Genomic DNA, 21,546 nt, shown 5'->3' with positions numbered 1-21,546 from the left:
TGTTAAGTTCCTAGAGACTTCCTTTTTTTATTCTCTGATTTTATGGCCATTCAAAAACTTAGTGAATAATGAGGAGTTACTTTATTTTATGCCACCATGTATTTTATACTTTATTTTATGCCACCATGTATTTTATATAATGCCTAAATATCAATATGTCAGGTATTTTTTTATGTAACTTTCCAATGATAAATCTGTTACTCACTTTACTTGCTGGGTCATGGAACATTCTTGTAAAAATTTCCATAACTTTCCGTAATTCTACCCGCCTGTAAATGACAAGAAGTTTAGCTAATTTAATCTCTATACAATCCAAACTATTTCACTTGCACAATCCAGGAAAAATTTCACATACAAACAAGTGCATTGCATATAATTTATATTTTAAGACACATTTGTAGCTTTGCACATCTTTTTCTATTATAATCTTTTTCAATAATTGCAAAAATTTACTTTTTTTCTTTAGATACATGACATTTTCTATGCGTCAGTAAAGAGTATTTATATAAAAACAAGAATATGTCCTCAGTACACGAATGCCCCACTCGCACTTTCATTTTCTATGTTCAGTGGACCTTGAAATTGGGGTAAAATCTCTAATTTGGCATTAAAATTAGAAAGATCATATCATAGGGAACATGTGTACCAAGTTTGAAGTCGATTGGACTTCAACTTCATCAAAAACTACCTCGACCAAAAACTTTAACCTGAAGCGGGACAGACGGACGAACGAACGGACGGACGAACAGACACACAGACCAGAAAACATAATGCCCCTCTACTATCGTAGGTGGGGCATAAAAATCTTCTAAATTAATGAAAAGAATAGTTTTTATTCAGCATTAATCTTCCACGAGTTCTGTAAAATTTTGGTTAACTGATGAAAACTGTTAGGTACTTACGTTAAATACCGATTTAATCGTAATAAATTTTGTAGAGCTATAAGTCCTTCTTTTCTGTCAGCTGTTGAAGTGCTTCCTAAGAGAGAAATTATTTCTGCTGTGTCCTGAAACAAGAGGCAAGATATTGAAGTAACGGTAACATTTAAATTAAGGAAACAATTTTGCTTATTTAACAAGTGATTTTGAAAATAAAACTAAGCATTTGTTTAAAAATTAAAGTTTAGATATTGCATTTAATATCTGATATGAATTTATGTTATGAAAATAGTGAAACATGCAAACTCTACATATTTTTAAGCCCCAAATCAAATAAACGTTTTTTTTGTTTTTTTTTATCAAAAAGATACATTATAAAATCTAACATTCAATGCACAGAAACAAATTATATTTCAACAATACTTAAATTACCATCATTTCTTTTGTTTTATAATTAAGTATGTGTGTTTGCCCTTGTATAAGGAAATTAATAATAAAAAAAAGGTACCATTCTGGTTAACTACAGCAAAAGCTTTCCATATATTTACAAATACTCTTATAGATGGAGGTTGCCACAAATTTGAGAAAAACTTGGTAATGACAGACCTTTAATGATTTGTTTTCAATCTATTCTCAACTTTAAGAAGGACCTTGGTATCATTTGGACAATTTGTTTTAGCAAAGTTCACATATGGACTATTAAACTCAATTTTTCTACCTGTACAGATTTATTATAGATGAAATTTATCTATATTGATACATGTGTGATATTTGACATAAATAATATGAAATGTCACTAAGAAATCATTGAAAAACTAGATGTGTCAAAGCGACACCAATGGCCCAGTCCAATTTCAATAACATGTGTGGACACAAACATGATGGTAGTCTCACATTGATATGTTCATAATTATAAATTAACTGTTAACAAAACTCAGCTCAAAATGTGGAGGCCCATAGAAAAAAAGTCTGTATAACTGTGATTTTCAACAATTTTCAAAGTTGTAAACCCTAATTTTGGCAAAATTTAATGGAGAGGAACAAAACTTAAACTTGATCTGTAACTCATCATGGTTAACTCACAAACCAAAAATTAGCCCAATATCTGAAGGCGTTTAGAAAAAAAAACTCTGTATAACTGTGATTTTCAACAATTTATCAAAGTCCAAAGTCTGTAATTTCAGCAAAAATTAGCAGAGCGGAATGAAACGTAAACTTGATCTGTAACTCATCATGGTAAACTCACAAACCAAAAATCAGCCCAATATCTGAAGGAGTTTTGAAAAAAACTCCATATAATGTTTTTTTGTGGAATGACAGAATTTCGGAATGACGGAATTTGGGAAAGACAGAATTTCGGAATTTCGGACAAGGGTAAAACTATATGGCACTGACAACTTCGTTGCAGGGCCATACAAATACAATCCATATAAAAATCTGATTGTTTTAAATATATGTGTCTTTCGTCATTTTGTTTAACTATCTGAAATATACCCCAGATCTCCATAAACAGCCAATATCACAGAAGAGAACAAGAAAACAAGAAAATCTCATATCATGATTGACACCCAAAGTGCTTGTAAGCACTGCATGGTAAAGATAGCTTCAAATTTTAAGTGGGAAGTAAAATTAAATATTGCATTGGTTGTAGTTGATCTTAACAGCAGTAATAGACAAAGGAAGATAACTACAATTCTTAAAGATGACTTTAACAATAACAACAGAACAGATATTAGATTCCTGCACCTTGCAAAAGTTAAGTAATTTTCTTGACAAATGTAACATAATTTTGTGCCTTGCATATCTGAGCATATATTACATCAATAAATTTCTGTAAATTTTCATGGATAGGATGTATAGAATATTATGATCATATGAACTATATTTTGTGTATCAAAAAGAATGTGAAAGCCTTGGAAGATTTAGATATTAAGTCAATCCCATAAGGTTTAGATTGCATTTCATGCAATCTTTACCTAAAACATAATTAATTAACAAAGTGGTGGAAAATGAAAATTCCAAAGAAATAGGAATAAAAATACAAAATGTACAACAATTGACAAAAATCATAAATTATTTAAATCATAAAAAAAAACATGATTACACAGCTGTTACCTTGATTTCATCAGATTTAAGTGTAGGGGGCGATGACGATGATGAGTCCATATCTTTGTGCTGAGAGCCAGTAAAATAGTGTAAAACTAATATCAGTTCAACATTCTCAATAAATATATGTACAATCCAATGATGTCATAAGATAGACAAATCTTGTTCTTAAAAAAACAACAATTATTTGTATGGCCAGACTGCATACGTTAATAATATATTTTCATGGAAAAACCATACAAAATGATATTTTCCTATGTTATAAAAATAAGAGGGCGGGATAATTTATAGGGATACAGAGGCAAAATAAACTTAATATATTTAATGTTGAACATACTGACTTGGACTAAGAAGCAATCAAGTTATCTTTAACTAAATTAATGTTCGTGTCTTTTAAGGATTACTGATAATGTTTCTGGGGTCAAACATGAACAACCCTGAGTAAATTGTCCTGTTTGATACACTAGGTTAGAATCTAATGTTAATCCCCACAAGAGTTGTCTACCTTATTGTTGTTTGTAGATGATATGAGATTATACCACATATATAACTGATAAAAGTTTACAACATAGAAATAACCAAAAAATTACATCAAACTAAGTACAAGAAGAAAATACAGTATACAAAGAAATGCAACAAAATTTATAAAAAAGGAAATTATTAAGTATAGGAGAGGAGAAACACTAAGTTTGATGTATAATTAAGGCAGGTCCATAAAAATATACATTGGTCCTAGGGAAGGCACTTTGGAAATCTCATCTACAAGTTTGGTTTTTTTTCTAGTTTAAGGATACGAGAAATTCTAAAATATCCTATATAGATTACACCATTTTCAAATTGCCTTCCCCCAGGTACCCTGTATGTTAAAATAAAACAGCCCTTACAAAAATAATCAATATATGGATAAAATAATAACAAATAGCTCATAACTAACAAATTACAAAAATCTATAAAAAAAAGTTTCACAAAACCAGAAATACGTTGTTTGTCAGAAACACAAGATATACAAAACTGAATACCTGCGTAGGCGTGGGGAGTCGATAGTACCATTTTTCAAATTCCGATGATGCCTTTAGGAAGCAGCAGAAAAAAAGCATAAGCAACAAAATCATTGACTTGACCACAAAAATATAACTCAGATCATGTAGCTATAACTACATTCAAATAGTATGAATGATTGTGAAGTATGATCAATTGTAAATGATGTTTGAAGGCTAAATATTTTTTTCCAAACAGTTTTGCATTTTCCTGAAGCAGAATGATCTAGATTAACTTGTATGGAGATGGATGTTAGCTTTTTTTTCTTTAAAAAAATAGTCTGCACAAGATTTTCTGCCTATTTAAAATTGAATTTCTCCATTTCTCAAGACTTTCTAACTTTTTCAGCCTGTGTTATCTTAAAAACAAATGTAGTTTTGGATGATTTTAGCAATTCTTAGGTTTGTTTTTGTATCATGTAAATTTCTTTGTTGAATGACTTCTGAGACTAGCTAGAAAAAATTAAGACATATGCAGAAATTCCTTAATGATACAACCAAGAAAGGTTTCAATTCACAAAAGAAAGGGTTCCAATTCACAAAAGAAAGGTTTCAATTCACAAAAGAAAGGTTCCAATTCACAAATTCACAAAAGAAAGGTTTTACAATTACAAAAGAAAGGTTTTAAATTACAAAAGAAAGGTTTTACAATTACAAAAGAAAGGTTTTGAATTACAAAAGGAAAGTTTTAAATTTACAGAAGAAAGGTTTCAAATTTACAAAAGGATGTTTTAATTTACATTTGTACTGAAATCTTTCAATTTTAAACAAGGTATCCCGCTAACTGTTTGTAAAAAAAAACTTGTCTTCATAGAATGCTGATATATAACAATTACTTCATGTTATATAATCCAAGCCGTGTGGAATATTAAAATTACATGATGCACATACACAGTGAAATTCTAAAAAAATCATAACATATACATAATAAACAAGTAATTTTAATATCAAAATGCAAATATTATCAATGTTATAAAATGAATGTACAGTAAAATATTGTTTACTTGTGCTCAAACTTTCAATACCAGTCACTTTGAAATATTGTATTATTGAGAAAAAAAACCAGAAGCCCATTCAATATATCTTGAACTTCAAATTTCAATTGCACAGCAGCATTTCTGAAATTGCATCAACTTATCTACTTTATGTGTTTGTCATCAACGATAATTGTCATTAAAAAAATTTAAAATTATAATATGATTATGTGTTTTGAGCTTTCAAATAAAGGTTTTACTGTAATATATAAACTGAATATCAATGAAACCAACTTAAATGGATGAAGTTCAAAGATTTTTGCATTAAAAAAAACCTTAACTGACTTCAAAATACAGAGTCCTAATGGCATATCTCATTCAATCACTGATGTATCTAGGTCTAAAGATTGTATTCCAATGGATCCTAACACATTGTCTCAAGCATTCATAAGACTTGTAAAGTTTTGATGTTTGAAACATGTTTTTTTTTACCCTGGTACAGGGTACACATATCTAGACATAAACCAATGATGAATTACCTAGATTTACTAACTCAATTCTATTTTTCTCAATTGTATTCAGAGCTTTATAAATATATATACATATAAAAAAAACTTGATGACAACAAAACTTGTGAGTTAAACCTCAGGTGTAAAGTTACCTAAAGGCAGCTGTTTCTCCTGAAAATATTCATTTCTATTTCTGAAAATTAACACACTCATCATTCAAAAAAAAAAAAACTAGTTTTGTACATGAATTGTTTCAGCAATAAATGAAATAGCTCTGAATCCATGGTCTGTTTTATCAACAAAATATGTCATTTTATATCCCATAATGCATCAGAAATCCATTGCAATTAAGATTGGTCTTGATATACAGATGTTAATTACTAACCAGCCTATGTCATTACATTTATAACACAAGTGATAACAAAGGAAAGGTTTTACATATTAGTTATTTTAGTCAATACATGCTTCATCATTTGTTTATAACTTTGTTAGAATGTCTTCTTGAATAGAAAAGGCTTCAGAAATGTTAATCATAAGTTACAGTCTGTTTGTTCTGAGAATGATAAAAGCAACAAAATTTTAACACTGCTTTAACCCATTCAAGGCGTATGATGCCATAAGGCATCACCTTGGTACCGCCGTATGATGCCTTAATGCATCACCTTGCTACGGCCGTGTGATGCCATAATGCATCATGGAAAACGAAAAATACTCTGACCTACTTTCAGTTTTAATATTAGATCAAATACGTAAAGCTGTAAAGCGTACGTTACCACAATGTGTGAACAGGTTTCAATTATTAATATTATGTATAAATTTTGACAATAAAAGTCATTGGTATGTCATTTCTTCGTACTTTCGATTTGCGTTCATGATAAAATAATATGCCGCCATTTTTTTTATTTTGTTGACATGTGTAGTCAACGTGATCGCTTTAAAAAATGAAAGGTCATTACCTTACACACAAAATATTTAAACCATGTGTGTACCGCTGTTTTAAAAATTAATAATATTTACTTATGACTGTTTAATAAAAAAAAAGATAAGCCGGTAATGGCTGTCTCTTTCTGTATCATCTTCGCATGTTGTTGATTTACGCTCTGTTGACGATCGGAAGTTTACGGTTTTTGCCGACAAATAAATTTCACACGACCTGCAGGTGTTCTCCCAAATAAGGAAATCCATATTTTTATGCAGCCAATCAAATTTTTCTAGGCTAAAAGGCGGTTCTATAGTAAAATTGTAGTGAAAAACGTAGTATTGTCGTCTGGGAAAACAAACAAAAAATGTCTGAATCTTCGGATGAGGAGTTTGACGGATTTTCGCCAAATGAAGTTGATTTAGCTGCACAGCGGTACAATGATAGGCTTGAACAGCTTGGGATAGGTGATTTAGATGTTGTTGATAGTGATAATGAATTTTCTGATGAAAATGACCCACTTGTTGATGAGGCTGGTGACCGTCCTGCTGAAGCCGATGGGTGGCATGCAAATTTTGATTATTATGAGAGGGGATTACCACACATATTTTTACCACGTGGAAATACTGGTCCTACCACAGTTTTAGATCCAGATAAAGAGCCTGTTGATTTTTTCTCATTGCTATTTACCAATGCCATTTTGCAATACATCATACAGGAGACAGACAGGTATGCTAATAAACAAATTCGTGATCATCCTGATGAAAACAAGTCTCCATGGATTACACCAACTGTTGAAGAAATGAAGGCTTTTCTAGGTTTATGTTTCTTAATGGGTATCAATGTAAAACCAGACATAAAATCCTACTGGAGCACAGATGTTATGCTGGAAACCCCCTACTTCAGTAAAGTCATGAAAAGGGATCGCTATATGCAAATTATGCGGTACATCCATTTTTCAAATAGTGAGCAAGCCCCACAGCCAGGGGATCCAAATTATTCTAAATTATACAAAATTGAATCGTTAATGGATATGTTCACAGATTCTATGGTTAGCCAGTATATCCCTAAACGACAACTTTCAGTTGATGAGGTGATGGTTCCATTCAAAGGACGACTGTCTTTTAAGCAGTATATGCCAGCCAAGCCTACCAAATGGGGAATAAAAATGTGGGCGATAGCGGAAGCTAATACAGGATATGTTTCCTACTGTCAGGTATACTGTGGGAAAACAGATGGTGCAGCTCCTGGTCTTGCAAACAGAGTAGTCAAAAATTGTATTGAAAAGGCAAATATTATAGGGCAAGGGTACCATGTTTATATGGACAATTACTTCACTTCTCCCGCCTTATTTACAGACTTGTTTCAACATTTTAACACTGCTGCATGTGGGACTGTAAGAATAAATAGGAGAGAGCTTCCTAAAGATATTATGAAGAAAAACCCTGAAGGTGTAATTAATCGTGGGGACATGCAGTTCAGACAGAAAGATGCAGTGGCTGCTGTTGTATGGAAGGACAAAAAAAATGTAAACTTAATTTCAAGCATACACGATTTCTCAGTAGGTGCAGTGCAGAGGAATGTGCAACAAGCAGATGGTATTTTTCAACGACAAGAGATACCATGTCCACAGATGATCTCTGATTACACACAGTACATGGGTGGGGTTGATAGGGCTGACCAGTACATCCAGTACTATGTTTTCCAACACAAAACACTGAAATGGCCTAAAAGGATTTTCTTCACAATGATAGAAATGTTGAAATTTGATGCCTTTAGGCTTTTTCTGGCTTCTCCTCATCATCAACCAGGCCCTGGTAAGAGACCAACAACCTTTTTGAAGTTTTCCAAGGCAGTAGCAGCAGGACTGATAGCTGGATATACAGGTGGTTCAGTTCGTAAAGGCCGCCCATCACTTGTCCCGGTTGATGACCGTCTTACACAGAGACACTTGCCAGGTTCCTTTGGAAATAAAAGTTGGTGCCATGTCTGTCACATGAGAGTAAAAAACAATCAACAAGAGACGCGTAGACAAACAAAATTTGGCTGTCTAGATTGTGGAAAGCACCTCTGTCTCCCAGAGTGTTTCACGGTGTTCCATTCTGTTAAAAATTACTGTTAGTGTTATAGCTGTGTTGTTAGTTCCAGACAATTTTGAATTTATTGACTTTACCGTTTCAATTTGCGAATTTATTTATTTATAAACTATGAACAAAACTAAAGAATAACTGATGAAGGATATATTTAAAAAGATGGTATCAAGAAACATTTTAAAATAAAGAAGGAATTTTATATAGAGATCAGGACAACAAATAGTAGTTAACTGGACAATGAAAAAAAAATTAAAGACTTGAAAAGAGGCAAGTAACAAAAAATTTTAAAACTGTAATTTTTGTTTGTTACATAACCTTATAGCAGTTTAAAAATTAAATCAAAATAATATTATTTTTTGGTCAAATATCTAATTGTTCATTTGATTTTGATTTTTTTTAAAGTATTTTTTTATCTGCTTAAATTGCTATTAGGTTGCATGCCTGTTACTTAGTTTGAAATGAATATTTTCAAGGAAGGTAATTTACTTTGACAAGTACAGAGATTATTTGTTTAATCATTGAACAAGTACAAATTTTTATTTGTCATAGAACCGTAACAAGAAATTCTGTTTTACCCAAGTGACTTAAAAACATACGGCGACGTATTTAAAAAGAGTTGTCGTCCGCCAAATTACAATTGAGTTATCTCTCTTTAATTGTTGTTGACATGAACGACGCTTTGCAAATGGCGGATTTCAATCGCTGGTAATTCTCGTGTTGTCGGTCGTTTATCGTCTTCCCAATCAGTTATGGTGTTGTCATAGACATTTTATCTTATTCTTTGAAACAAAATGAAACATAGAACGTAAGTAAATATCTCAGAAAGGGAACGGTCAGAAGAAACTTCCCCCTTCGCAGACATGTATCTGTAAACATTCAGTTATAAAAAAAAAACTCGTTCGTCATAGAGCTAAACTGTTGATATTTCTTCCGTTTCATATCGCTCTAACCACACCACAACTCAAAACAAGTAGGGTACGACTTAACCTTAAAATATTTTAACGAAAATCGATCTCAAATAGCGGTAATTGCTGTTTGAAGTTCCGAGGCGATTTTTTTATGAGCACATGTCAAATTAATCCCGGCCACGAAACTGCTCGTGCTAATAAATCTCCGGCTATACGAACGCGCCAAAAAAAACAATTCCGTACTGAAAGTGTTAAAGGAGGCAACCCTATTTTAAAGCAACATGCTTGCAATTTTCTGAGCATAAAATATATATGAAGTAATAAATACTGTGATATATTGTCTTAGTCAGGATTAATTTTAAAGTCAACAATATTAACAGAAACAAAATTTAATTACAAGAAGTTTTCTGGCATTTGTAACTTACAATGACTAAACATTATTTGGGTCTTTTTTCGGTTACAGAAGACATTCCTACAAAAGTCTTTGCCATATCTTGGATCATTATATATTTATTGTTGTGCAAAATTAGTTGAACTCACCTCAGAAGTTTTGCCAAGAGAAGCAAAAGACCTTTCTGAACACACACTAGAATTTTCACTGGCAGCGTCATCTGAATCATACGTATCATATCTTGATCTACCTCCACGTATCTGAAACAGAAATCTTACAATACAACTCAATAATAAACATATGTTTGGTGGCCACATTGACACATAGTATAGATTAATTTTATTTTATTGAAAGGCATAAGAAAAAAGACGAGGTTGCAAAGGTACTTTATTTCTGCATTCAACATAATAATTTCTTTACACAGTAACAAAACATTTGTACTGGACACTGAAGTTCTGAAGTTTGTGGTTAACCCCTTTCCACAGTATTTTGTATCCCTATAACATTCATAAATCCATGATGTCACAGTATTGACTTTGATGTACAAGCCATCCAACTATTACTGTCAGCTTTCATAGTTTTATGTCTTAGATAGATGATTTTATTTAATTGTTATTGGCTTTAATCTAGATGCCAGTAACTGCTAGTATTCTCAGATTTGTTCTTTCTGTCTTTTGTTATTATGGGGAGGTAAAAGTACCCTACTACATCAAGTCTGTGTTTCTGTTGAATGTGTTTAATTCTTTTCAATTGATTTTCCTAGTTTGTTCTTATGCTATACTGTTACACCACTTCTTATGTTATACAGTAACACTACTGTATCATGCTATACTGTTACACCACTTCTTATGTTATACAGTAACACTGCTGTATCAGGTTAGGGGGTATGTTTGGTGCCAGCAAACTAGTTTAACCCTGCAGCCTGTATAAGACTGTTCCAAGTCAGGAACCTGCAATTCAGTGCTTGTTGTTTATTGATGTACACTGCATATCATAATTGTTTTTCATACTTTGTTTTGTATATAAATCAGGCCAATAGTTTTCCTGTTTGGCAATCACACTATATCGTCAAATACAGATAAAGAGTTTGCAAAAGTTTTGATAATACACTTTTTAAACATTTATCAGAATGCTATATTGTGCTACACTATTGAAAGCTAACTTTTTCAAATGCAATTAAATATAAAACACCATAGGAGCTTAAAACAATGAAACTATGATAATAATGTTAACCAGCGAAGCACTACTAACAACAAGTAAAATATTTGGGTGATGAAAAATGTAATACCAAATCAGTACCATCTTTTTTTTTTATAATATCCCTAAAGATAATAGCTGTAAGTTAGGTGAAATTAAATTAAGAAAATGTGGTATGATTGCCAATGAGACAATGCTCCACTAGTTGAAATGACAGACATTAACAGCTATAGGTCACTGTACAGCCTTCAACAATGAGCATTGAAGTAATCATACCTGTCAACTCACCCGTTTTTTACGGGTGACACCCGTTATTTTCACCTCTCACCCGGGAGTTTTTCTTTACCCGGCGGGTCCCGGGAATTTCTGACCGGAATTGTTTCCGGTCTTTAGAAGTAATACGACCTTCGGTTTTATCGGTCTTTTTCAATGTAACCAAAAGTCAAAATGTAGGACTGTTTACCTGAGCTACGTAACGATATTTTATTAGATGAACTTCCACTTTGCACTTCCCCTGAAACTGACATTGGTACATTTTGGGGAGAAATGTCCAAGTTGCATGACATTTTTCTTAACAAGCCAAGATTTTTTGTTTTGTCAAAACTTGCTAAAACATTACTGGTTTTGCCAAACAGCAATGTAGACAGTGAGAGGGCATTTTCTTTAGTAAAGAAAATAGCTACAGAGTTTAGGGCTGATCTTAATAAGGATACACTGTGTGCTCTTCTTTCTTGTAAAATGAATACACATTTGCATTGCTATGAACTGAAACCAAGTGCAGTTCTTTTTAAGAATGCCAAGTCTGCTACTATGGAATATAACAATAGTCTGAAATAAACTTGTATACATGTTCTAACTGTTTCATATACATATTGACTATATAAATTATATGTAAACATATTTTTGTTCTTCAATTGAGCCCGCAAAATGTCGTACGCGTTATGACCTGAGATTTTTTTTCTCAATGCAGGTCATGACCTGACTTTTCATTTTCAGAGGTTGACAGGTATGAGTAATATATCATCATTTACTTACTAAGGCTTCAGCCAATGCATCCTCCACATCAGAGCCAGGACGTAACACACGATGTGCTTGCACTGTAAAACAAACATACATCCTTTCAAATCTTAGCTATAATATGCTATTTTTATATAAATCATTGAATTTAACTATAACTTAAACTTTTTATAGCATTAACTGTAGTTTTTTTTTTACTCAGAAGAAATTTTACTTCATAGAAAAAAAGATTGTCAGTAAAGAAATTTAATGTAGATTTTACTTAAGAAATAACATATTAATATTATACAGACACCATAGCCTATAACAGATTGAATTTGACAAAGCAATACCCTTTCACAAGAGAAGGTTAAAGCCAAATGTTAAACTATATGTATGTAAAAGTTTTAAACTGCAAGATTAATTTTTTCAATATCAAATCTGTGTACTAAAACTTCAAAACAATAAAGAATTTTGTTCTAACCTTTGGTCTTGCCACCTGATGAGGGGATTTTACTTCCACTAAGTCGTCGTTCCCTGCCAGAATGACCATATCTATTGGGACTACCTTCCCGACTAGCACCTTGACTTCTGACCACTCCAGATCGCCGTGGTTTGGCTGGAGTTCTGTCTTTTCTGGTATGAGAGACATAACCAAGTCGAGAATTGGGAGAATTTGATCTACTGTTGGCTGAAAAAATAATATACAGCTAAAAAAGTCTGTTTGAATGACTTTAAATTCAGTAATCTGTTGTGTGCAGTTACCGATGTATTATCAAGTTTTCAGGAAATGCTAACAAATGTAAAATGTATGATTTTTTTTGTTATGAAATCTTATCTTTCACAATTTTTGAAATAATAAATATTACAAATTTTTTCAATTTACAGATTGAAATATTTTCTACAAACAATTTGATTTTATTCCTTGATTTCCATTATTAGCTATTGTACTATGACTGTTCACTTAAGCAAATAAAAAGAAAAATATAAAATAGGCCAATAGGGGCTATAACTCTCCATCAATACCTATTTATGTTTATGTTATCTTTTTCACCTGTACATTGTAGCATACAAACCATACATATTTATTTAATATTTGCTGATGAGAAATTACTGAAACAAAGTTTGCAAAAACAAAACTGTTTCCAAACTTACAATGGGTTAATGTTTACTTTTCTTCATGCATTTCAGAATATTGTACAATGGTCAAATTAAGAGACATGAAATATCTTTAAATCATTTACACACAAATAATTGAATATTAATTACACCAAAACAAATGTGTGTTTATGGTATTCTATTTTTTTTCTTCTATTTTGTTTAATGTTTTTGGTCTTCAGTATATGGGGACCTCCTAATGTTTTGTCATGTTTCACTATTACAAGTGCTAGTAAAACTTCAATATTTTAAATTTTGAGGCTTAAGTAATCTTGTAAGTAGTGAACTCCAAATAGATAAATCCTAAACATTAAGCATATTTGTAAAAAAATAAATGGCCTAAATCTATGCTGAAGTCTATAGAAAGTTGGTGTTCAGTACCTACAAATTTTGTTGCAAACAATCACACCAAGCAGTGCACAAAAACAAAAATATGTTATAAGCATAACAGGAAAACCAAAACAAAAGGAAAGAAAAGGAAGAATACAAAAAGAGTAATAACTTTCTAAACATTTCAATAACAAAGTATTTCGTAGTTTTTCTAAATCTTCCACATACAATTCTCTACTAATTTTCAATTATGAAAACTATTGTTATTTTCACAATAAACATCACAATTACAACCTAGTGCATTTTTTAATATAAACCCGAAATTTATAATAAAATTAAATCGATGGAAAAAAATAAACTGAGCTACATGCTTTGTGCATTTAATCGTCTACATATTTTTCTAAAAGTCACTCTATAACTATTAGTGTCCAGTAACATAAACTTCAGAAATGACATGCGTTTTACAGTACAAACTATGGACTAATTTTCTTGTTAGTTCTGGACCAATCAAATTGTTATCCAACACCAAACAGATAGAGCTCAGATCAAAGTCCTCAGTTAACACATGTTATTATACAAGATGTCTAACATTCAAATCTATAAATCCAATATAACTTGCAAGTCTGTGTGTTCCATTACTTACGTTGAGACTGTGATGCACCTGAAGTTCTCGGTCGTCGACTGGTGGATGAATGACTGGTACTACTTTTCTGTCTCGCTGTAAAAGGTTCAATTCCAATACAAAACATTCAATCATATTTTTCTACAATTCTCTACAAATACCTGAGATGATTTAAACTACAAATGGACAATATTTCTCAGCCTGTTATCAAGAGCTACACCACATCGTAAGAGAAGTAATGCTGCAATCTTAAACATAACTTCTTGGAATGAACCACTTTTATTTTGATTTACATGAGAGCTATTGCAAAAGCCAAACTCTGTCAATTTAAATCACAAACAATACTTGAAAATTTGATTGTACATGTACATGTACTGGAATTTCTGTTCAATATTTTAATACTTATCAATTATTCAAAATAGCTTTTACTGAAATTAACCAATTAACTCTCAAAATTTGTGCTTTTGATGGCTTCAGTTCTTATATATAGACTTAATTTCTCATCGTTTGGTCTCTGGATGTATCATTGGCAATTATTCCACCTCCCCTTACCTTTATTTAAAACCTTTTTTTCTTTCTTTTGAATTGTGGTATTTGAAGCGAGAATCTTAGTATTGATATGCCTAACTAAAACCTTTTTTCTTTTCATTCAAAATATACATGTATATAAAGGTATAATTGAACAATACAAGACAAATATAATACATTATATTATAGTGATATACTTTAGCTTTGTATATTGGAAACTACACTATTATGTGCCCTCTATTCCATAACTAATTATCTAGCCATCCCCTTTCCTTTTTGTGAAAACTACAGAAAGTTCCTTTACAAATCCTACTGTTAAATAATTATATTTAAAGCTGAATTCCATCTCACTTTTATCTTTTCAACATAACCGATTCACAATAGTTCTCAAGAAACTTTTAACTTTTATTTGAACACAGTAAATAGCAATTGCATTGTTCTTGGGTTACCATTTTATTTTAAATCTGTAAAAACGTTGTAATATGGTATTTATAAGCGACTTTCTTAATAAAATATAAAACAAAATGAATGCCCAATTTGACAGGGCAAGGAAAAATATTTCCTTGATATAAAATCTGGAAATCGTATTTGATCTTTCAGCAAACCTCTATTATTTTTTTTTCAAAATGACAAGACTGAACAATCATTACCAAAATTTTCATCCGTTTCAACATCTGAAAGGTATTCCATGTCATCCTCATATTCACCATTTTCAATCTGAGATCGTGAAGGTATTTCAACAACATAAGGGAATAAGGCAAAATGCACTTTCTTAGGTCGGTTCCACAATGCACTGCTTTCATTAGCAGGCATAATCATTTTCAAAAAATATTTTTTTAAGTTTATTGAATTCTTAGAGAAAAGGCTAAAGGCTGAAGGTCACATTATAAAACTTTTCAACATCCATAATTTTACAATTCCAAATTACAAAGTGCTCTGCACAATAACTATCAGTAAGAAGTATATTCCATGAACTTTCAGTGAAAGGAAGCATACAAATTGTCATCAATGTTCATATACAATATAACATCCATAACTTATTCATCCAATAATTATTAATCAGTAGTTCAATCCTCATTCAATAGTAGACTATTTGTTAGTATTAAGGAGAGATTCTTTCCATGCAAAATTCACATAACACAACATTCCATTCTAGTTTTAATTAAAATCCAAATTAATCAAGGTTTTATGTTTATGTATTAATCACAAAGTGTAAAATCGTCACCCACACCCATGACATGGATGGACTACAAAACAATATAATCCACAATTGATTTCCAATCCTTTCAACTTTATAAATATTTTAATTCAATTTTATTATTGAATTTCAATACTACAAATTCCTTCGATATTAAATATACATAGTTCTTTGTTTTCAGAGAGTATCCATTGTAGGAATCAGTTTCAGAGAAATGATGAACGGGAAAAAAGTTCAGTAAAAATCCAGCTAGGTTATGCAACATTATCCCAATGAAATTTCATAAGCCAAAACTACAAACAGTCATCTAGAGATTATTAAGCAATGCAGTTTTCGATGAACCAGTTCAAACAAATCTCTAAACCGGAAGCACAATACAAACAGAGTATATCTGTTAAATTAAAATTCCTGTATTTGTTGATTTCCGTTATGATCCTATTATAAATCACGTCTTATTAAATATTCCAATATATAATGGTCAATGATCGGCCGATTTAAAAGTTAACAGTGCAGACCTGTTATAGAATTTGTATTTAAACATTATAAAGAAGTAAATCTGATGATCGTTGGTCAAAATAACTATTTTCACCTGAAGGATAAATGTTCAAATAAAACACTAATTTCTAATCCTTTACAATAACACAGGTGATTAATAGATTAAGGCAATATCAGATGGTCAGTTAGGGATCACTGAATCAAAACAATATATCTATTACAAAATATCCTCATATCATAGTCTATTGGTCACTTGTCAATAATTTCTTGACCCTCTCTATCTACATGAGTAACAAGTAAGGACAATGAAAGACATTTTTATCACTAATAATTGTTCTATATTTGAATTTTGTTAAAGTCATCAAGTATCACTCTTTTTAATTAACTGTTTCATCTTTTAATGCTTTAATTTTCTAACCGGTCATAAAGAATTCCACAATAACAAATTCCAATAATTCTCAAACATCCTTCATAGTTAAGACACAATGCAACAGTCACCTGACTTCTTTTTTCTTTCTCACAGCAATCTTTATCTCAGCTTTAAAATATCCCACATCACTTCATCAAAATTAATCATCTCCACAAAAAACAATGGATGCCATATATAATTACAATTGATCTACATTCAGGTAATCAAATTAGTTTCAGGTTGACAGAACTTTATGTACCAGTTTTTTGTTCGGAAGCAGATTAACTTATCCCACATAGTAAGGTATAACCCTATACAAAGGACGGTATGACTCATGTCCAGGTAAAACCGTTACATACAAACAACTTATCACCAAGCCAGGTGCTATCAACTCAACTAGCCATAGGCAATAATTTGTACTTATATCTCAGACCAATATTGATGAACAAAATTTACAGGTCTTGTGAAAATGCACTAATAACAGCTACAAGTGCTGTCATCTTTTAAGGTGATTCTTCATTTTAAATTCAAATCGATAAATAATCAAGACCAAATTTATCATTAAAAGAAAGTGGCACTAAAATTGATCAATAATGTAATATGTTACTTAATGTGCAGAAAAAGATGCATCTTTAATGCACTAATCATTAAATGCTTGGATGAAAGCTGACAGCATTCTTTGTTGAATCTCGAAGCATATAATTTTACATTGCGTTTGCATTTGCACAGAGTCATGCGGTCACTTTTGCCTAGTCATGGATTCCAGTATAACCATTCTGATCTCTTCCGCCCCTAAAAAAACTGTTTTTTTTCTTCTTCATCATTTATGAAATTAAAAAATAAAATCACAAAAATATTGAACTCTGAGGAAAATTCAAAACGGAAAGTCCCTAATCAAATGGCAAAATCAAATGATAAAACCCATCAAAAGAATGGACAACAACTGTCATATTCCTGACTTGTTACAGGCATTTTCAAATGAAGAAAATGGTAGATTTTTTCAATTCACATTCTTATTTTTATTCTTTATTAAAAAAATATTCTTTATAAAATGCCTTGTAAAATATTGTGCAGTAGAATTGTAACAACAATGTGTTAACTGGTGGGAAATTGATCACACTGTATGGTTATAAATAAACCAAGATATACCTGTCGTTATTATACAACTAAGTATGTAATAATTTCCTTTTACTTACTATTTTATTACCTAGATTAGCAACAAAAGATTACTAAGGAATGTCACCATTCGGCTACTTTGATCTTTACATTATGAATAAAGGGAGACTGTTCAAACTTTATTGATTACTTTATAATCTAATTTGAAAACATTTTGCCTCGTCATCACACATTCTAAATGGATATATATGAAAAGATGAATTTTTGCCAGTGCTAAGGGTCTTTGGCCTTATTAAGTTATTTGATTTATAAATAATATAATTGATATTTAAAACTATTCAAAGTGTAAAAAATCTTTCAAACTGTACTGTAAATTATTTTGGGATACGTAATCCTTTTTTAATTGAAAAGTGAAAAAAATCAGCAGGGTGAAGCTGCAATCTTTTTTATTTTTTTAAAAGAGAAGAATACTTCACCTTCTTAGGGTGATACCAACTATTTTTTTTATGGCTTTTTCATCCAATTATAATTACTACTGATATGTGTTAGGTCAGATCTTCACTTATAGAAATATATATTTACAAAATCACCTTTGTCATTTGTTTTCTTGTATTACACAATTTAAAACAGTCAATTAAAAGTAGAAATAATTCTAAACAAAACTTTGCTAGGATCATTTCAGAATCAGTACTTAACAGAAAACAAACAACTGTGCTTTTATCCACAACAATTTAATCTTTGGACAATTTCATAAAATACTAGGGACAAATCAGCTTGAGTTGGCAACTTTACATCTATGGTAAGCAAAAAGACTTTTCTTTTAAAATAAACTACTTGAAGAGTTTGTATCATACTGATTCCAGTTCAAATTTCTACATCCTGTTTTTGTATTTTATCAATTAAGAAACCAAACATACACATCAGTGAAAAATGTAAACAATACAACATGAAAGACCACAACAAGAAGCTCATACCTATAATATTCCATTTATCTCACAAATGAAAACCTTTATAACACTGCTTTAATTACATACGAAATTAATGACCAGAATACATAATAATTTACATATTAGCCTTGTCCCATCGAAGCAAAGCTGTATACAAGAAATGAGAGTTTGAATAGAAATTAATTTTTCTTTCCGAAAAGAAGCTTAAACTCTGTTTAACTCTTTTTTATTCACATAAATGGAGGATGCAAATTTTATTTATTTTATATAGATGAAAACCAAATAGAATTTAAGCTGTCAAGCCATATAAGCGATAAAAGGAACATTCTCTTACAATAAAAGGCATCATAAATATAGTAATACCTATTAAGTACAATTCATTTTTAGATCTACATTGTCCAAGGTATTTTGAATTCATAAAAAAGAATGCAGGAGGAATTTGTTATTGCAGTACCTGTGTCAAGGCATTATAAACATTTGTATGGATATTAATAAGAGTGTTACTTTTGTTTATTATTCCTTATACCATATTGAATTACTTGTTATATAATTAGCACTTTGTATTATTACTTGTACATGATCAAATGATAAATTTAAATATAATTTATTTGTGACTTAACCTTCATACTTTTCTCTCTCTCTATTATCTTTCTTTTACTTGTGTATTAATGACTTATAAACAAATACAATAACACACTTACACCTGATCACTCATTAATTGTAGGTAAATGTCAGGATATAGGTATAAACTGTCAACTTTTAAACTAATCGTTACCAAAAATAGCCACTGGTTATCTATCACCTATCTTTATCATCAAAATACAACCCTTAGTATTACCATTAAACATATAGTCTAAACTGCAGAATGTTTTATTTTTTTATTTTTTTACTTTTTACTCAAACAACTTTTTTTTAACCTATCTTACTAAATAATCAATGATTTTTAAAAGTATATTTTTTTATCAACAATATTCTTAATATCTAATAAACTGTTATGCCAAGTCATTCTGAATATTGTGTTTATATTCAGAAATGTCTCAAAATCATATCTCCTCAACATGACTTTCATACATTTTAACAATTTATACAACAACAATATTGCATACAGAGTAAATGTAACCAAAAAATGTGTCCTGATGACAACTTTCATATCCTACCGGCACGATCACAACTCCAAGTTCAGTCAAGGATTTGTATAGTAAGTGTCTTACTATACAAATCCTTGGTTCAGTGAACCATGAAATCTTGGTGAAAACATTCAATTATCTTGCAGATCTATACATTCCACACTATTCGTATTCCTAATTTTCAAACCCTTTACTCCAATTCATATTTGGGGGAGGGAAAGAGATGGGATCCATTACACAACCTAGTACATGCTTGTTAGTTAGTGATCACAACTCTACAAAAGGTCACACTTGAGGATGGCATGCTGTGGGTTTTTATCCCATTCTAACTTCCACTCTAAAGGTTTCAAACATCCATTCCCAGATTAAAATGGAATCTTTAAAATACATGCTGGGAACAGCTTTTAATATCACTTTCAAACAAGCAAGCCTCAACCAACAATTGTCAAACATAATTCTACAAAACCATCCATGATCTTATCATGCCCCTAATCTGAAACATATCATTCTCAATATTTATAAATCTCCTTACGCAGTGAGTTATATGTTGAATTATATGATGATCCTGAGTTATGAGAAAAATGTACAGGAGTTGTCCTTCCAGTTACGGACGATGTTGGCGTCATGCGTCCGGAAATCGATGATGTTGGTGTCATACGTCCAGAAATTTGTGAAGTTGGTGTCATACGACCAGAAAATGACACTGGTGTTGTTCTCCCAGATGTCTGATTTCGACGGTTTCTGGGTGCTGTTGCATAGGGATTGGTTATGTCTGCGGCACTATTTGAACGTCCAATTCTACGGCCATATAAATCGTAAAGAGGTTTGTCTAAGTCTGAAAGTTATTACCAGGCATGAAAATAAATATATAAACAGAAACAAGTTAAATGTTAAAAGAATATAGAAATTAAATTTTAAAATGTTATAAATATAAATCAGTGATACAAGATAAGTACAAGATATAGAAATTAAAGATTATGAGTGTACAGAGGTATAAAGAAGCGGTATTAAAACAAAGACTGTCTTAATTCCGAAATAATACAAAATTGAATCAAAACTTCTAATTTAAAGAGTTTTAGTTTTTTTTAGAAATGAAAGTTATATTGAAATTAATAAAACATGAAAAACTTCCATAATGGTTTATGATTGAATTGAGTTTTGAATGAGATCAGACATATCTTTGAAAACTTCAATCTTCAAGTTGACATGCCTACGGTACTTTCATATTGTACATATAAACATAAACAGTCTTTGTTCTAATTAAGCAGATAAAGATACTAAGAAAGATGGCAGAAATAAAAGTGGTTGAGTGATGTGATAACTAAAAGGCCAAACCACAGCAACAGCTGATATCTAGCACGCTATACTCTATCACATGGTGGTCATGTGATTGTCTTACCTTGCTTGTGGGCGTCGCCTTCAACATCCAAATCTGGACGTGAAAGTGAAAGTAGAAAGTAATAAAAAAGGATACATGCAAAACAAGCACAAAGGAAAAGTACTAATAATGGTATTGAAAGGGGTCATGTCAATTTTCACATTGGCTGAAGATCAAAACATTTCATGTTATCATGCTAATTGAAAATGCAATGAATAATTTGCAGAAAA

The 21,546-nt window shown here is 31.1% G+C and overlaps 2 protein-coding genes across 29 annotated transcripts in view; one reads left to right on the top strand and one right to left on the bottom strand.

The window, feature by feature from the left end:
* Nucleotides 1-21,546, bottom strand: part of LOC139511425 (CLIP-associating protein 1-A-like) — a 93,404-nt gene that overhangs the window by 16,539 nt on the left and 55,319 nt on the right. For 7 of the 28 annotated variants that reach the window (XM_071298143.1, XM_071298147.1, XM_071298144.1 and 4 more), the window contains 10 exons: nt 21,338-21,370; nt 20,471-20,773; nt 14,140-14,214; nt 12,493-12,699; nt 12,048-12,109; nt 9,965-10,075; nt 4,004-4,054; nt 2,994-3,053; nt 903-1,006; nt 206-269 (listed from right to left, as the gene is read on the bottom strand). In XM_071298143.1, coding sequence (XP_071154244.1) covers nt 206-269; nt 903-1,006; nt 2,994-3,053; nt 4,004-4,054; nt 9,965-10,075; nt 12,048-12,109; nt 12,493-12,699; nt 14,140-14,214; nt 20,471-20,773; nt 21,338-21,370 — 1,070 coding nt within the window. The remainder of the gene's footprint in view (nt 1-205; nt 270-902; nt 1,007-2,993; nt 3,054-4,003; nt 4,055-9,964; nt 10,076-12,047; nt 12,110-12,492; nt 12,700-14,139; nt 14,215-20,470; nt 20,774-21,337; nt 21,371-21,546) is intronic. The other 21 variants (XM_071298145.1, XM_071298150.1, XM_071298168.1 and 18 more) reach the window with 10 other exon arrangements.
* LOC139511428 (piggyBac transposable element-derived protein 4-like) lies at nt 6,100-8,604 on the top strand. Its single transcript, XM_071298173.1, has one exon. The coding sequence runs from the start codon at nt 6,791-6,793 to the stop codon at nt 8,543-8,545; it is 1,755 nt and encodes a 584-aa protein (XP_071154274.1). The 5' UTR covers nt 6,100-6,790; the 3' UTR covers nt 8,546-8,604.

Source organism: Mytilus edulis, chromosome 2 (assembly GCF_963676685.1).
Source record: "Mytilus edulis chromosome 2, xbMytEdul2.2, whole genome shotgun sequence".
Classification (NCBI taxonomy): Eukaryota; Metazoa; Mollusca; class Bivalvia; order Mytilida; family Mytilidae; genus Mytilus; species Mytilus edulis.
Note: the sequence above shows the minus strand (reverse complement) of the source record. Positions and strands in the feature narration are given on the sequence as shown.